This window comes from Camelus ferus, chromosome 12 (genome assembly GCF_009834535.1).
Source record: "Camelus ferus isolate YT-003-E chromosome 12, BCGSAC_Cfer_1.0, whole genome shotgun sequence".
In the NCBI taxonomy this organism is placed as follows: domain Eukaryota; kingdom Metazoa; phylum Chordata; class Mammalia; order Artiodactyla; family Camelidae; genus Camelus; species Camelus ferus.
In genome coordinates this window covers 16,379,572-16,398,327 of record NC_045707.1, presented here as the reverse complement: position 1 = coordinate 16,398,327, position 18,756 = coordinate 16,379,572, and the positions used below count along the sequence as shown (strand labels likewise).

General features: G+C 41.8%; 1 protein-coding gene across 2 annotated transcripts; it reads right to left on the bottom strand.

The window, feature by feature from the left end:
• Positions 1–785: 785 nt before the first annotated feature.
• On the bottom strand, positions 786–5,135 carry DAZAP2 (DAZ associated protein 2). 2 transcript variants are annotated; one of them, XM_032492856.1, is made up of 4 exons: positions 4,984–5,135; positions 3,887–4,005; positions 3,072–3,317; positions 786–2,225 (listed from the first exon to the last, which is right to left on the bottom strand). In XM_032492856.1, the coding sequence occupies exons 1-4, from the start codon at positions 4,994–4,996 to the stop codon at positions 2,097–2,099; spliced, it is 507 nt and encodes a 168-aa protein (XP_032348747.1). In that variant the 5' UTR covers positions 4,997–5,135; the 3' UTR covers positions 786–2,096. The 2 variants fall into 2 exon arrangements, with proteins under 2 accessions (XP_032348747.1, XP_032348748.1); XM_032492857.1 differs by having other exon boundaries at positions 3,149–3,317.
• Between the last annotated feature and the right edge of the window lie 13,621 nt (positions 5,136–18,756).

Genomic DNA, 18,756 nt, shown 5'->3' with positions numbered 1-18,756 from the left:
GGGAAGTTTCAGAGTCTCCCAGAACGTCTCAGGGGTTTGAAACAAAAATGGTCCTGGGAAATTTGTCCTAGAGGCGTGTCATTAGAAACATACGCTGGGAGGTTAGTTCGGCCCCATCCTGATGAGGGCCAGAATCTCCCAGACCCATTCTGTGTACACGCAAACTACCTATCACTTTCCCCACCAGTGTCCTTTATATTAAGCCCAGAGGAGCTTCTTGGATCTAACTTCACCTGCAAATGAGGTATGTTTCAAAGGTACGATGTTTTGGTAAAAATCATGAACTCTCCAGAAGTTGTTTACTTTGCAACTAAGCTACCTCTGAGGTCTTAAATATGTTGCCTCCATTGTTCAAGCTCAAGTCCACCCAAGGTAAGACCCAAGAGTTAAGGACTCAATCTTGGCCGTGTAGATTCCAGTTTTCAGAACTCAGAGAAACTGAGGGTCACTCGGAACTTACATAGATTGTTATACTAAAACATTTTCCTCAAGTTAAACTTAAGGGAGCGACTGATTCTCCTAACTTGCCCTTATATCTAAGTTTATGTCCTGAATTCCTCTGGCATAATAGGCTCTTAAGGATCTGAAAAAGCTTAGGAAGTAAAATGGAGAAAAGTTAAACATCTAGAATGGAACCCCTGAAAATGGCCAAATCTTAACCTTGTATTCCTGCAATTATTTTAAAAACGGAACAAAAGCAGCATCTATCTGAATTCTAGGTGGGATATAAAAGAAGACACATACAGAAGAGATCTAAAAACAAGATGAGTGAAGAATCCTTGAAGTGAGGTGTAATGCAACTTCATCACTTTATTCAAATCTTCAAAATAGTCTTTATTCTACATTTTTAGTATAAAAAATCCACAAGTTAAGTGCACCACAGTGTAGAGAGAGACATACAACGCTGAACTTCCATAACAGTCAATGGTACAGTCAAACATCACATGTACAGAACACAAAATTTAGATGAACTGAAATTATAAAATAAAATAAAATCCAATTTTAGAAAACAAAAATCAAAATATTAAGGATCCCTGAAATAGTCTTAACCCTAATGAGATTTCACTGGACTCAAGTCATTTTGTAGTGAGGTGTTCAAAACGTGACCCCATTAACCCAGCTTAGGAATTCTTGGGAGCCATGAGTGGCTGCATCAGACACTGACAATAAATGGCAACCAATTTTTGATCTGAAAACTCCCCTTAATTTGGCTTTAGAGTCATCAGGCTTTTAAATGCATCCTCCTCCTTGCCCCTCAAATTATGAACAAACTGCTGTTTACAATAGTTTGCGCTGATATCCTCTGTTAAAACAAATCTCAGGATTTCTGGCACCAAAGCAAATCTGGGTTTGGTTCATGTATGAAGAGACAAGCTATGAGGGTCCTAAAGGCACCCTCCACATCTGCCTGAGGAGATGCAAAAGCAGAAGTAATGGGTCTGTGCTTGGGGCACAGAGGGGGTTTCAGAGGATCCTTGTGAAAGACTAGTTAAAAGATGACAAATGGGGAGAAGTGCAAGGAGAGAAGGAAATTAGTCTGACTGGCTTTCTGTCCTGCACCATTGATTCAATGGAGATTGGTGGGAAGGAATGGAAGACTAGGGTTGAGGGTGGGACGTGGGGCAGAGGCTGGAAAGGAAAAGGCAGACAACTAATGCAGTTCATTTATAACAAGTAATATAAATCAAAGACTTAAAGGAGATTAAAGACCAATCAGAATAATTTGGCAACTTTAATTCTTAGGAAGATCAAAGTTCCCTCCAAACCTAATTCGATGTTTTATTACTAAAAGCAAAGACCAGTATGGTACAGTATTACTCCGGAGGAATTAAAGGAAGATCCTTAGGGCTGCTTCACCCACATTCATTTTATGAATGGATACCTCCCCTACCTCAAAATGCTTTAGGGAGGTACTGCTACCATTACATGGTTCCTTATTAAGTTTGAAAAGTGCCTGAAAGTTTGGGCACCAGAAAGACACCCCAACAACATGTGTCTAAACTGCAACTTCAGGTTAATATGACTAAAGCAGTTACATTGTGAGAAGTGCTGAAGGTATGTGATGTCTTTCCCGGCACAGAGGTGGCCTTGGTTCTTCACCAGATGGTGTAGCCACCATCTGAGCCACCCATGAAGAAGTTTCCCTTCCGCTGAGTTACGAGGACATTGGCTCCCTGCATGACTGCCAGCTGAGCAGCATTGGGAGGGCATCCAGGGGGAGGAGGCTGAAAGGAAAAGACAAGGTTGATTGGGCACAGGGCAGCTGATACAAGGGAAGTGGACAGAAGTGAAAGAGGACCAGTCAGGAAGATGGCAATGTGCTAACCAATGGCATCTCAAGGAGCTAGCTGTGATACCAATTTGGGTAAAGCAGGTCTATACTCTCTGTGCCCAAAGATACAAACAGGAGACAGAACCCGCCACTCGCTTAAAGCATTCTGGGTCCAAGGTAAAGCCCATGGATACCTTCTGAATATGGGCAGTCCAGGGGGTACCAGGTTTATGGCCCTCTTTCACGGGTCCCTCAACAGTTTTCAGGTGGCCCCTGGATAATCTGAAGGTTCAACCTACTGACAGCATTCTCACCTAGTCTCTAGGATATGGTTATTGAGTAGATGGCTGGCCCTAGCAAGGACCGTTTGGCCTCTAATTCCCATACGTAAAGGAACATAACTAAAATCCCTGCAAGTTAACTAGGATTATGCATTCTACTTTTTTAATCATCATGGTTCCTAATACAATGCCATGCTGATGGGAAATATTAAGTAAATGCTTATGAAATGAATGAGGAGTGTTACCAGACTAGTACCAGTGTGAAATGGAAAAGCAGCAGGCAGGATTCCTAAGACAGGAACCCAAAGGAATCTGATTAATATGACCCCGGTGAATGTGCCAGACACTACTGACTTGCCACAGTTCTTCCCCATCAGGTGCTCTATGCCTGACTACTGAACATGGTGGCGCCGATACCGGCAACTATTATCCAGGGATGATGAAAGGAAGACTCGGTAGTCATTTCCGAACGTTAACATACACAAGGGCTGAGTTTTTTGTGATGAAGTCATACTCACAGGAATGTTGCCAGCAGTAGCGCCAGCTCCAAATCTGGCACCTGCATCATACCCTCCTTCCACCAGCACTGTTGAACCAGGTGGATAGATGGGACCAACTGGATAATAAGCCATGGGGATTGTGGAACCTAACGGTCCGACAGCCACAGACTGGGCCATTGGGAGATACAGTGAGGCGCCAGGAAATGCAGCTGACATGGTGGGGACTGTGGCAGCCCCTGGGTGCACAAAGCTCGGACGATAGAGCTAGAAGAGGTAGAAGAGAAGGCAACAAGTTACTTTATGACACTCTTATTTCAGATCTCTTTAATAGGTCAATTCTTTTTTTTTCTTTTTTGGAGTGGGGAGATAATTAGGTTTATTATTTATTTACTTAATGCAGGTACTGGGATTGAACCCAGGACCTTGCGCATGCTAGACCAAGTATGCACTCTACCAATTGAGCTATACCCTCTCCCACAATTAGTCAGTTCTTCATTCTCCTTGTGCACATTACACTCTGAGTCACACAAGTTGCCTTTCCACTGCCATTTGATATGATATTCTCCTGGATCACTTCCTGCTATAGCTAATGTTAGGCTCAAGGAACGCAAACTCATCTTCTTAACCTCAGCCTGTGCCAAATAACATGAAATAATCCGATGATGCACTCTCAATTCCAACAGAAATGGCTGAACTATACAGTGTTTTTGATTATTCACGTGAGCACTCTCTTCTGTTTCTGGAGAGTAAATAGATGTGTGGAGTCAGACTTAGCTAAGGACTGAAAATGTGACCCAAGAGTATTCACTTCAAGTTTAGGAAACTGGAAGCACCTCTGAGTAGGCAGGTGGAGCATCAGTATAGGGTGGAGCCTGAGGAAGGTGCAAGGTCTGGGGGTATACAGGATTCCCAGGAGGCTGCACAGGGTAGGTTGGCTGCGTTGGATATTGACCTGGAAGACAAGAAAAAGTGCCATGTTGCCTACCACACAAAGCCACCATAATAGGGCAGGGCATATTGGGTGGCTAACCTAGCCGCAGCAAGCAGAAGATTTGCAAACAGACTGCAAATCTGGAACCAAGAAAATAAGCATTCTCTTTGCATCCTTATAACCCAAGACACTGGATCCTAACTGGCCAGGAAAGGCTCTCTTCTGTAGCCGACATGGTGTAAGAGCAAAGTCTAGCTGGGACCAAGATTCTTCTAGAAAGCAGGGCAGGTCTGAGGACCCGATCCTGCCCATGTTTCAAGGGTACATCATGTCTCATTGCTCTAGGTGGTCCCCAAAGCCCTGGTTGTAACTGGCCAAGATCTTGTGAGTCACGGCGGTTGTGATCATCTACCTCGCAGGTTCCTACTCAAGGTCGACTTCCAGATAAAGCGTGAGTGGTGGAAGTGAATCTTGAGACCGGAGAGGGGGTTAAGGGGAATGTATGACACACGAACTGGGAGGCGTTCTAGCCGCCAGCGAGGGTAAGGGGAGAGAGACCCTTCGGGCCCGCCCGGCCCGCCGCCCACCAGCGCCGGCACTTCGCTGGTTAAGCCCGGGGGCCTGCCTGTGGTTCCGGAGCGTGGCGCCCCGCCTCCATCGGCTCTCCATTGGCCTACCCAAATCTCAGCTCTAACTCCCCATTTGCTCCTCCAGATGCCCATCATGACAAACCTTCTTCCCCCTCAACTGCCCCCCCACCACCCGAGCCCGCGGCTCCAAACTGCGCCACATAGTTTAAGGGGGAAAGGGCCGGGAGGGAGCGAGCAGCCGTAGTTTAGGGATGACGAAGGCGTCTGGCGCAGACCCCGGCACTGCAGCTGGCCCAGGAGCGGGCGCAGCTTGCCCCAGGCCTGGCGTTTGGTGACCCTGGGCTCCGGGCCCGCTCGGTCCGGGCCAGGACTACTCCCCCCGACGGCCTCAGCCGCCCCCTGTCCTTGCCTTTGCTGTTCATGGTGGCTGCGGGTCCGGTTCAGCTCGGCGTCGCGGACGGTTATTTTTTTCGTCCTCTTCCTGTTCGTAGTCACTTCCGTGTCACGTGACAATTCGTCCGCCTGGCGTCACCCGACGCCCGAGTGCGGCTGCCACCGGAAACCCCGCCCCTTCGCCCGGCCTCCAGTAGCTGGAGGGAGTGCCCGCATGATCCCGCCCACTCGCCCCGGCCCCGCCCACTGGATCTTGTCCTCCAACCCCCATCCCTCGTCCCCCGACTGTAAGAAAACCAAGTACAGGTATTGTCTGAAAACAGGATCTTTTCTCTCTTGGGCGTTTGGAGGCAGTACCGTTAACCTATCCCCCGGAGCCTTTTTCAACCTACGCACCGAAACTCAAGGTCACTTCACCTTGACAGTCTTTCTACCAGAGGCATAGATTTCTACAAATTTCCTCTAACTGGCTGATATATCAACCCTTGATTTATCACGCTTTCCCCTCCTACCAAACCCGACTTAATCCTCAGGTCCTTAAAGATTTATTTTCATAGTCCAGTTCACATCTGTCCTTTTCTAAATTAGAGAATCGCTTACTTCAATTTTCGCTGCCTCTCTGTTCTACCGACAAGCTGATGGTATTTAATGTGTCGCTTTCTCACCAAAAGTAAAGACATACTGTGCTGTGCCCTCCACTACAGCTAGCACTAAAACTGGCATACTCAAGATAACCAAGGAGTGCCTGTGATCCCTGCCCTTCATTTGGTACCTGTTACGGGCACCCATATGGTACCTTATGTGTATTTTCTCTGTGTATCGCTTCTCTGCTCACTTAACTCTTCTTAAAGGCAAAGACGCCATCCTTTAAGGCAGCAATTAAGTTTTTCCTTCCATTCTTCACTTTAAGATAATCTGCTGAGCGTTTGCTATGTACAGGTACAGAGATGGAGCTGAATGAGACAGCCCAACACTATTTTCTCATGGAATTTACATTCTACACTGTAATAAGAATATTAGAAAAGAATCTGGAAAGGGAAAGCTTTGGAAAGAAAAGCCCTCGGTAAACGTTAGAAGTCTATAAATATTTGCTGATAAACTGCTTAAACCACTGAAAAGACCTGTACTCACCTGGATTTAGCAACCTCTTGCTTTTGTCTCAAGGATTGTATTACAGTTGCAGAGCATCCTTAAAATGCGTGATTTTATGGGGTCTTCACAACAACCCTGTGTAGTAGGCGGGGCTTGCTTGAGTATCCCTGTTTTTTCAAAAAAGAAGAAGAACTGAAGAGACTTGTGCAAGTCACACAGTGAACAGGTTACAGAATCAGGTCTTTTGTCCTGGCTCCCAGGTTCCCAAGTCAGTGTTTTTGTTTTGGTTTATTTTGTTTTGTTCTTATCACTTCCCACTGCCTATCATGACTAAATTACTGTAAAAGTCCAGTTTCCAAGGCTTTTTGTTTCTGGAGTTCTTTAAGATTTTTTTGTTCCCTTTCAATAGATTCATATTGTTTACTTGGTTCAGACTAATATGATAAAGCCTATAATATTTGCCTTTTCCTGTATTTCTGACCCTGCTATTCTTGAAGGCAGGCACAGTGTTAGATATTCACTCATTCAGCACTTCTTTTGTGGAACACTTGCACATGCCAGGCACAGCTCTAAAACAAAACCAAGCCCTTACTCTCCTGAAGCTCACCTTCTGGTACAGGGACTTGTAAACTTTTTTGACCTAAATCCACAGTAATACACTTTAAATCGTGACCCAGTAAACATACATTTGTAAGTATATGTAACTGAAACTTTAATGACCCAGTATTTATCCTGTGTACACTGCACTGTAGCGTTGTCTCTTCTCTTTCCTTGTTTCAGTTCTGGTTGTGATCTCACACCCCACTAACAAGTCAGAACCCACAGTTTGGAAAAAAACAAAACAGGACCCACTGGGGTTTTTTTAGTAGACTTTTACCCTCAGGGCCTTGCTCTTTTCATGGCATAAAGTTTGCAATCAGTAATTGGTGAGTAAATGAATGAATAAGTCAGGTCAGCCACATCTTCTTCGCTGTAATCTAATTTTCACAAATCAGAACCTAAACTGATTCCACCCCAAAGCCTGAAACTGGAGAGGTCACTAGTCTATACCCAGCCTACCCCATGCTCAGGGCCTCAGGAAATAAAGGAGTGGACCTAAGAAAGGAAACTTCCCTTATTTCTCTTTCTGGGCCCTCAGGGACCCTGAAATTGTGTTGACTACAGCAGCCCATGTTGATGGGAGTATAGCGGAGGGACACTAGTTCTGTCCTCACTCTGTCACCAGCCAGCTGACTTTGGTCCTCATCTCTTCTGCTCCCACTTATTCCCTGTCGCATGTGGATCAGGTACTGCACCAGTGACCTGCCAGATATTGTCCACCTCATGTCCATAGCAGACTGAGGAGAAGTACAGGCAAGGGACCATATTTCAGAGACGTTAAGTGTCTGAACTAAGTCACACAGCTGTGGAGCCAGCATTCAAACTCAGCTTTGCGTGATTTTCCAAGCCTTGTTTTTAATGTTTACATTGTTTAGTGTGTTCACATTGTTTTTAATCTGTTACCTCCAAGCAGTCTCGGTTTCATCATCTGCCAGAAAAATTACACCATCTGTGAATTCTTTGTGTCACCTCCGGCTCTAAACCTACAGTCTGTCTTAGGAAAGGAAAAGAGCAAATTCAAGCCTGAGAAGGCAGAGGGGTAGTGGGCAAAGCTGATAATCAGGTTATAAATTCTGGTCAGGCCCTACCCGGTGTTAGAAGTTCGGATACTCCTACTGTATAGTAAATAGCCTCTGCCCCAAGGCCTCTCCTCAAACTCTCTCCACTACTGCAGCTTTCCAATGGAACCCCTCCTCCCTGGACCTTTGGACCTTTCCATGGTCCAGTGATTAAAGAGTTAACTCTTGACCCCCAGGAAGGCTCCAGGATGGAGCTCCAGCTAAAGCAAGCTGCCCTCAGATTGATCAGTGCCTCCTCTTCAGGATGTTAGGTATTTTGCTTAACACTCTGAGACCCGGGTCTCCTGAATGCCAGCACAGAGCCAAATGAGATCACCAACAGAAATGCAGGGGCCACAAGCCACTGCTTTCTCTGGCAAGTGGGATTAAGGAGCAATTGGCTACTTTCTTGGAGAGGCATCCGGAGCCTTTCTGTTGTCTTCATTCTCCTGGGTCCCTGCAGTGAGACAAAGATGTTCATTTAGTTGTTCATCAAACATCCTTTCTTGAATTAATTTAACAACTATTTATTGAGCACCTGTTATCCAGGCCCTGTGAGAGGCACTAAGGAAATAATAGAGAAGAAGAGGGCTTGGTCCCTATCCTCAGGAACTTAGTCTACCTAATGGGAGAGACAGCAAAGGGAACAAATAATGGAAATATAGTGTGATTAGTGCTGACATAAGGACAGTAGTTATGAGACCGGATGAGGGAGGTCTCCAATCTCTTCTTCTGTGGTCAGGGAAGGTTTCGTGCTGGCAGTGATGTCTGAGATGAAATCTGAAGGGTGAGTGGAAGTTAAGCAAATGAAGAGGGTTCCTCAAAGAGGGAATAGCTTATGCAAAGGCCTAGAGGTGAGAGAGCGTATGGAGAGGAAAGACATGAAAGTTCAGTATGGCCGGAGGAGCATGGCACGGGAGGTGAGGGCTGGAGAGAGATGAAGCTAAAGAGGCGAACAGGAGTCTTTCTGTGCAGGGGCCCTTGGAGCCCAGGGAGATGCTATCCTACAGGCACTGGTGAGCCACCAAAGAGTTTTCAGCAGAAAAGTGACATGATCATGTTTTTATCTGAGAAATAGCTTTCTGGCTACCAAATGTCGACTAGATTAGAAAGGGGCCAGCGTGGAGGTATGTCTGGGAGTCCAGTTAGAATACAGTGTAGTCATTTAAGGGAGTGATGATGGCAGACTGGCCTAGGGAAATAGCAGTGGGTTAGAAAAAAGAAATTCCAGAAATATTTTCCAGGCAGAAACAACTGGACTAATATTGGGATTAATGTCCAGGATTCATCAACAGGATTGGTGTCAGGGATGAAAACTCCATAAAGCCAAGAGACAAATGCCAAATTGGAAAAAGATGTTTGCAATTTGTACCACAAAGGGCTAACCTCCCTGCTGGTTAAGAACTCCTAGAGAGTGATAAGCATGTGACTAATCATTAGAAAAAGTATCTGGGGAGAAGGGGAATTCCATGAAGTTAGTCAAAAGGCACAAATTTCCAGTTATAAGATAAATATTTACCAGGGATGCAATGTACAATGCAATAAAGATAATTAACACTGCTCTACATTATGAAAAGTAGTTGTTAAGAGAGTAAACCCTGAGTTATCACCAGGAAAAAAATTCCTTTTCAGTTTCTTTAATTTTGTATCTATATGAGATGATAGGTGTTCACTAAACCCATTGTGGTGATCATTTTATGATGTACGTAGGTCAGATCATTTTGTTTTACACCTTAAACTTATACAGTACTATATGTCTATATGTCAATTAAATCTATGAAACTGGAAAAGAATTTAAAAAACTTTTCAAAAAAATTTTTAAAAGAAAAAGAAAATGACAATTACAGAAATTTCACAAAAAGGGAACTATAAGTGGCTTTTAAACCTATGAAGAGATGTTCATTCTCACTCTTAATAAGAAGAAAGCAAATTAAAACCACATAGATACCATTTTCAGATTGGCAGAAATCCAAACATTCGCTAACTTTACTTGCAAGGCTCTGGATAAGCAGACTGTAACTTACTGATGGTGGGAGTACAACACCTAAAGGGTTAGTTTGGCAAATGTCTATCAAAATTACAAATTATCGTCCCCACTTCTAAGAATGATTCCTACAAATGTATTTGCGCTTATGAGAAATACTGGGTATACAGAGCTGTTTACTGCAGCAATGTCACTAATGGCAAAAGATGAGGAATAATCTATGATTCCATTGTCAACTGAAATAAAATCACACAAGATGAGAGTTGGGGGTTAAGTTTTTATTTGGGGCAAAATGAGGACTATAGCCTGGGAGACAGCATACCAGAAAGCTCTGAGAAACTGTTCTGCGGAGACAGAGGAGAACTCAGTATTATATGTGATTTCAGGGAAGAGGGGGTTTTATATGCAATCAAGCACACACTTAGGCAGAGGCTTGCTGCTAGTCACAAGGAGCAGTTGTCACCGTTGATAAATTTAGTGTTTTTCTAAATAGGAGGAGACGCAAGAATTTGGGCTCATAAAATCTTCTCCTGAAAATATCTAACTATCTGAAGGCCTGTTTAGCCAGTTTTCCCAGAGCACAGAGTGCCTCATTCCTGACCTCCATCCTGAACTCCTTTCAGGGCGTGTTGGAGGCCAGCAGCTGCAGTGGCTTGTGATTTAATCCAAGCAGAGTTAGATGGCAGGTGCCAACGTGATCCAATCCTTGTAGAGGCAGATGGCAAGTGCCGATTTTTAGTTCGCACCATCAATAGGGAACTGGTAAAATAGATCTTAGTACATCCGTACAATTAAATACTGTATGACTGTAACAAAGAATGAGAAAGCTCTACAAAACATTTTTAAATGAAAACAAGGAAAAGTTCAGAGCCATGTGCTAACATGATGCCTTTTGTGTAAAAGAGCAGGAAAACAATATTCATTAGTGTTTGAGTGAAGAAACTCCGTAAGATTACACAGGATGCCTATAAAAGTGATTGCGTAGGGTGGGGAGACAGAGGTGGGAGTGAGACTTTTCACTATGTACCTTTAAAATTTTTTTTAAACTTTTGAACAATGTAAATGCATACCAATTCAAAAAACTAAAACAGAGGGGAGGGTATAGCTCAGTGGTAGAGCGCATGTTTAGCATGCACAAGGTCCTGGGTTCAATCCCCAGTACCTCCTCTAAAAATATATACATACATACACAAACCTAATTACCTCCCCCCTTCAGGAACACACAAAAAACTAAAACAGTGTTGGCACACCTATTAAAATGGTTAACATTAAAAAGACTATTTCAAGTAGTAGAGAGCATGTGGAGCTACTAGAATTCTCTTACACTGGAGAAAAGGGAGCCCTCCACACTGTTGGTGGGATTGTGGTTTGGTGTAGCCACTATTGAAAACAGTATGGAGATTCCATAAAGAACTAACAATAGAGGTACCATATGATCCAGCAATCTCACTCCTGGATGTATATCCGGAAAAGATGAAAATTCTAGTTTGAAAAGATACATGCACCCCAGTGTTCATAGGAGCACTATATATAATAGCCAAGATGTGGAAGCAACCTAAATGTCCATCAACAGATGACTAGATAAAAAAGATGTGGTATATGTACACAGTCATAAAAAAGAATGAAATAATGCCATTTGCAGCAACATAGATAAACCTAGAGACTATCATACTAAGTGAAGTAAGTCAGATAGAGAAAGACAAATATCATATATAGCTTACATGTGGAATCTAAAAAAATTACACAGGTGAACTTATTTACAAAATAGAAACAGACTCACAGACCTAGAAAACAAACTTATGGCTACTGAAGGGGAGAGGGTACGGGGATAAACAAGGTGTTTGGGATTAGCAGATACAAACTACTATGTATAAAATAAACAGCAAGGTCCTACTGTATAGCACAGGGAACTACATTCAATATCTTATAATAACCTATAAAGAAAAAGAATATGAAACAATATACATATGTATAACTGAAACACTATACTGTACACCAGAAACTAACTCAATATTGTAAATCAATTATACTTCAATTAAAAAAATAGAATTCTCATACACTTCTGTTAAGAGTGTAAAATGATACAACCACTTTGAAAAAAGAATGACAGGACTTTAAAAGTTAAACATACCATATGATCCAGTCCTTTCACTCCCATTAACCCAAGAAAAATGAAAGCATATGGGCACACAAAGGCTTATACATGGATATTTTATTACAGCTTTATTTGTAACAGTCCCAACTTGGAAACAACGTAAATGTCCCTCAACAGGTCAATAGATAAACAAATTGTGAGATCACTGTACAATAAAAAGGAATGAACTGTGGATCCACACAACAACATGGTTAATCTCAATTATGCTGAATAAAAGAAGCCAGACCAAAAGAGAGAGCATACTAAAGGATTCCACTTATAGAAAATTGTGGGAAATACAAACTGTAGTGATAAAAAGCAGATCAGTGGTTGTCTGTATAAAGGGAGTGGGAGGGGCAGGAGGGAAGAGATGGACTTTGGACAGCTTTTGGGGGTGATGGATATGTTCCCCATCTTGATTGTGGTGATGGTTTCATGGGTGTGTACATATGTCAAAACTTGTCAAATTGTACATTTTAAACATGTGCAGTTTATTATATGCCAGTTATGCTTCAATTAAGGTGTTAAAAAAAATAATGTTGGGATGAAGAAGAGGGAAAAGCCAAGAATGAAGGCTAATGAACTCTTAGTGTGTCTGGGCAAGACAGATGCTGAAAGGAAAATTACAGCAGAAATTGGCACTACAGTAGAGATGGAGAAACTGTCCTCGAAGGGCTCAGAGAATATGCCTCTTCCTGCAGGGTCCCCTAGTCCCAGTTAATGAGGCTGATTGGAGCTTTTTGATTTACCTTTATTGAACACCTACTGTATGCTGGGCTCTTGACTTAAGACTAGAGAACAAAACCACCTCCTATTTCCCAGCCCAAAGAGGGAGGGTGGAGGTTTGTGGAAGAATCCAATCAAGCTCTCTGGAGCAGCCTTTTCAAAGCTTTGGCTAGTCTTTGTGTAACTAAGGGAACAAGGATTACAAGATACATGACTCAGAAATGGACCCTCCTTTCTTATTGCTGGCAAGCCTTTGTAAGAGAGGCACTAACACTGCTCTGCATGATAATGTAAAGATCTAACTCCACAGTAACTGGGGCAGCCTAGCAAATCCTGGGACAGTGTCTTTTCTCTTCAGGTTTGGATCACTTTTTCTCAATGTGCAATCCTGAACCACCTGCATCAGAGTCATTTACTGCTTTTTAAAAATGCAACGTATACTACTATACACCGTTTGCTGGTTTAGGGACTGAGATTTTATTTTATTGTTCAAATGTGTGTGTGTGTGTGTGTGTGTGTGTCTGTGTCTGTGTCTGTGTGTGTGTCTGTGTCTGTGTATCTGCCTTCCAAAGGGCACTTAGAAGAATAGAGCCTCATCTGCATCTCAGTCTGGCCAAGGGACTGGAAGGGGTCTGGACTTGGAGTGCCAGGCTTCTCTGGACGAATTTGCTGGGTGCACTGTGTGCTAGAGCTCACGGCACCCCTCCGTTCCCTACCCTCCCTCCCACACTCACCTCTTCCAGACTGAATGTGTCTGATTTAGGGAAATGTACTTCTGGGTACAGCTGAGGAACCAGAGGGAGGAAGGGCCTGGGGCCTCCCAGAAAGGAGTGGAGCTTTGAAGGAGGAGTTCCTAGGGAGGGAAGCAGCCCTGAGGGCAGGGAGCCAAATTAGGGACTGGGAAGCAGCCAGACAAGGATCTGACCTCCATCCGATTAAGACTGAATTTTTTAGCTGGTTTTCACTTGGATTATAGGAAAAGTTAAAATAAAAAATATAATGCTTTCCCTTATTCATTGGAATTCTCTTTTGCTTTTCCTCAACTCCTCAGTAAAGAACAACCTTGTGTAATCATGTTGAGAATTCACAGCTGTGCCCTCCTGTGAATACATTTGCCTTTCATCCAGAGGAACCACCCCAGGAGTTCTGGGCTGTGACTAGCAGCCAAGTGAGTGGTCCAGCAAAAGACTTGGGAGTTAAGCATGAGACAAGACTTGCCCTCCATTCACTTCCCCAAATACACAGCCTTCCCTCCATATCTGCAGGGTTCCAGAACCCCCTCCCCTTCACAGAAACCAAAAACCAACAGAGGATGCTTCAGTCCCTTGTAGAAAATGATATTTGCATAAATAGTAAAATAGTATTTGCATAAAACCTATGCATCTCCTGTATAACTTTAAAGCATCTCTAGATTACTTATAATACCTACTACAATGTAATACCTATGTAAAATACTGTAAATACAATGTAAATACTATGTACACAGCAAATTAAACTTTCGCTTTTTGGGACTTTCTGGCATTTCTTTTCTGACTATTTTCAATCCTTGGTTTGCTGACTCCTCTGATACAGGGCCCGTGGGTATGGAGGGCTGACTGCTAGAGAGAAGGGACCTTTAAGATGGAGGAAAATGCTGACGCTTGGGTTTCATACACACAGTCTCATTTAACACTTAAAAAACTCTAGAAGTGTTATCCCCATTTTATAAATGAGGAATTATGGCCTAGAGAGGCTACCTTGTCCAAAATTACACAGCTACTCAGTGACCATGATCAGATCTGAACCCAAATCTGTGGATCTAACTGAACAGAGTCCTCATTCCTGTGGCAAAGAAGGCTGGCAGGCATGGCAGTTAACTGTCTGTCCATGCACTGGGGACATTTCTTATTCTCTATTCCATACAACTTTGTTTTATTTGATGCTTTTGAGCCTATGTTGCTTCTGTAGTTCACAGAAATAATAAAGATATTAAAAAGAAAACAATAAAAGCCATGGTTCATGGAAAACAATGTGAAATGTCTCTATCTTGGGAATGGTGGGCTTTATCATCCAGAGGACTTAGGAAGACAGAATATAAAGAACACGGACTATGGAAGAAAATGTAGCTTCCAGTCGTGGTTCACTCACCAGCTGTTTGGCTTTAGACATGTCACTTAACCTCTCTGAGCCTCGGTTTTCTGATCTTGAAAATTATTCCTAACTCATAAGCTGGGTGTGAAGGTCAAATCAGAAAATATGTGATAAATGCTTCTTGGGCTGTAGAATGCAATCTGTATCTTAATGTAAGGACTAACTCTATCAGATTTGCTGAAGCTGCTCTTTTGTTGCAAGAAAGGGGACCCCCCCACTTGCCACTTCCTGAACACAATCTCTGTAGAAGCAGGAGTCAAGGACCTTTAGCTAAGTTAGATGAATGGTGGTTGATTCTGCCAATTTAGTTCCGACTCCAAGCTTTCTTTTCCTTTTATCGACACATCTGCATGTCAGGAATAAATTTTTTTCCCTACAATATCATTTTTTGATGGAAACTTCCAGACTTACTCAGATGGGAGAAAGGAGGGGAGAACAAAAGCCCACATTTCTTCTGCATTTCAATCAACAACCTCATTTTCTTCTAACAGTTGAAGTGAACTTCTTATGAATAATGGATGATAACCTGATGAATATGCACACAGCCTATTATGCCTGTGAGGTTTGGTGAATAATTTATGAGCTAAAATGTTCCTCACCTTGTTACTGTATAAAAATTACTGGGGAAAAACCCATATTTAACCTTTGAGCTGTTAGGGTGATCTGTCAGAGTGACAACAGCCCAGCAATAATTTTACATTATTGCTAAAATTAAAGTAAATAGATAAAATATATGCATTTCAGGGTGGGAGTTCTGTAAAAGCTGGAGCATGCACAGTCACACTCCTTGCCACATGCAAGTTTTCCAAAACTCTAGCTTCTCACCTTAAAATATCCCTACGTTGTTAACAGCATTTAGGGACCTTCTCTTGATGGTCCATTCTCCTCACAAGGACTTCAAAATGAGCAGGCAAGATGGACAATAGCTTCCTCTTTTTATGAAAACTAACCAACCACAAGCCATATATACATTGTAAAATTTAAGACATCAGAAGTGTTTTTGTTTTTTTTTAATCCTAAAAGCTTTCAGAGAGAAGCAGGTAAACCCACAGAGGGGAAAACTGGCCTAGAAGCATTGGAAATGTATTTGCATTGCTGTCTCTCCTCACAGCTGAGAGGTTTTTTCCTGCTGACCAGCCTGACTCCCTGCTGTATCATCCTTTAACTCACTCCCACCTGCCCAAGCCTCATTCCCTTAGCAACAGCGAAGATGCCTTTAATCTGGTGATTGGGGAGGGGGAGGGGCAAGATTAACTATGCAGATAAGGAAGGTGTTCAGAAAAATATGTGTGGATCCTGGGGAAATTTTATTGCTCCAGGGCATTGAAACTGGGTCAATTCTCAAGCCAGGTAAAATAGGACCCGAGGGATTAACTGCTTAGACTCCAAGAGCTTTCTTGGAATAAAACACAGGGCTAAGGGACACTCTTACTGTCAACAGAGCAACCCTGATATGCTGGGTGCTTGGAGGAGATGGGCAAAAGAGGAAACATAAGGCCCTGTTCCACATCTGTTGGATAAACCAATATATTCTCAGAAAACAGAATGAAGGGACAATTAACTACAGATTATATAATGAAGTTATTGGAACAATGATATAATTAAATATTAATTATAATAATTCAGTGTTATTCAAGAAGACTTCTTGGAGGAGGTGAATCTTGAGTAGTGTTTGCAAAGAAAGAATGGACCCAGTTGGATGAAAAGATTAGAGGTATCTATGTCTAGGCCCTCCTGATCTGGGCTCAGCCTGTCTTTCTAACCTCATTTTGTGCAGTTCTCCCCTGTCACTTGCTAAGTTCCAGCCACACTGATCTTCTTTCAGCTTCTTCCTCTCTTTTTAAAATGGAAGTATAGTATTGTGTTAGTTTCAGGTATACAGTGAAGTGATTCAGTTATATGTGTATATAGATACATATGTTTTTTCAGATTATTTTCCATTATATGTTACTACTCTGTCAGCTTCTTGAACACTGAGTTCTTTCCTGCCTCATTGCTGCTGCTGTTCCTTTGGTCCCCTTTTATTCCATCTTTTAAACTTTGCCTTATAGAAGACTTCCTCAGGGAAATCTTCCCTGTCCAGTGTTATCCTCTCTCATGCCACCTCCTGGTTTTCTTAATCATCATATGTAATGATATATTTCTGTGTTTATTTTTTATTTAATGTCTGTTTCCTCAGTAAACTATAAATTCCAAAAGAGCTATCCGTTTTGTTTTCCTTTGGACACTTAGCATCCAGCCCAGTGTTTGGCACATAGTAGGCAATAAATATTTGTTGAATAAATGTAGGCTCAGAAAGCATGGGAAGTGGGAGTGGAGGAGAAAAGAAAATGTGCTGGGCTGAGGATACAGTTGAAGAATTTTATTTGACATGGGAAGTAGAAGGAAGTCACTAGTGACTTCTTCCCTCTACCCACTCATGGAAATATTCATATTGTTCGCATTTTTTTCTATTGTAAAATATACACTTATTCCAAAAATATTATGTTGCAATATTGCAAAAAAAAAAAAAAAGAGAGAGACTGTATTGCAAATATTGGTGAGGATGTGGAACAACTAGAATTCTCATACATTACTTGTAAGGATAGAAATTGGTTCAAACATTTTGGAAAAGTATTTAGCAGTATCTACAAAAGTTAAACATATACCCCAAACCTAACAATTCTATTCCTTGGTATTTACCCAGGAGAAATAAGTGCATATATTCACTAAAAGACTTATTCGAGAAAGTTCATAGCAGCTCTATTCATAAAAGACAAAAACAGAAATAATCTAAATGCCTATCAATAGTAGGATGGATAAATTGTGGTATAATTATGCAATGGAATGTATACAGCAATTTAAGAAAAGAACAAATAATACTGTTAGACACAACAACATGGATGAATCTCAAAAACATATGGTGAGTAATAGAAGCCAGACACAAGTGTACATACCGTGTGATACCATTTACATGCAGTTCAAGAACTAGCAAAATTAATCTGTGGTGATAGAAATCAGAATGGTGGTAACTGGGAGTTTACCTATCAAGGAACAGAGGGGAGTCTTCTCAGATGTTGGAAATGCTTTGTGTTGTGTTGTGGATGGTGATTTTATATGTATATAATATCATATATGTGTGATATATAATAAAATAAAATAATCATTATAATAAATATTGTATGTAAATAATATATGTAATATATAAATACATGTGTAAGTAATACATGTAAATAATGTAATATATAAATAATAAGCATTTTATATATATATAATTCATCAAGGTGTACATTTAGGATTTGTGCACTTTACTGTGTGAATGTTATAGCCCGATAAAAAATTTAAACAAAAAAGTCATATATGCTCAGCATCAAAACTTTAAGCAGAAGTGTATACAATATAAATTCAAGGTTTCCTTTTCCCAAAGAAAACCACAAGTAACATTTTAATGTATGTTTCCCTGAACCCCTTTGATCCCATGTTTCTTTCTTCATACTATCCCTGATTTCCAAGTCATGCAAGGCATTTGATTTATCTGTGTGTAGGAGCAAACCAAATCACATAGACTAAGAGTTTTGGTCTTCATGTGACAACATTCAATAGCAATACTGTGTCTCTTCTCCACATAAAGAGCAGTAGGAAATACAAAAATGAGTAAGTCACAATCTGTGCTCTCAAGGAATTTACAATCTGAGAGGAAGGACCACAGGACTACAGATCAAACCAAACCCTCAAGAACTATAATACCATGCCAGGTACTAGAGTCTCACAGCCAGTTAAAATGGATTAAAATTATTGAACAGGTAATGATACCTTACAATTGTATAGCGCTTAGAGATTTCAAAGTTTTTTTCACATACGGGCTCACAATTAAACTTCTTGACCCTCACTGAAGTAACCCCTATTACTTCCCAGTAATGATTATAGACATTACGCACATGTTTTAAAAAGTAAGTGATGAAGTTAAATTACCTCCCTGAACTGCCAGTGCTAGAGTTGGGACTAAAACCTAAATATTCTGACTCCTACTTACAAATCTGCCGCCTACAGTATCCCCTCACCCCCGGGTGGAAACAGCAAGCTGAC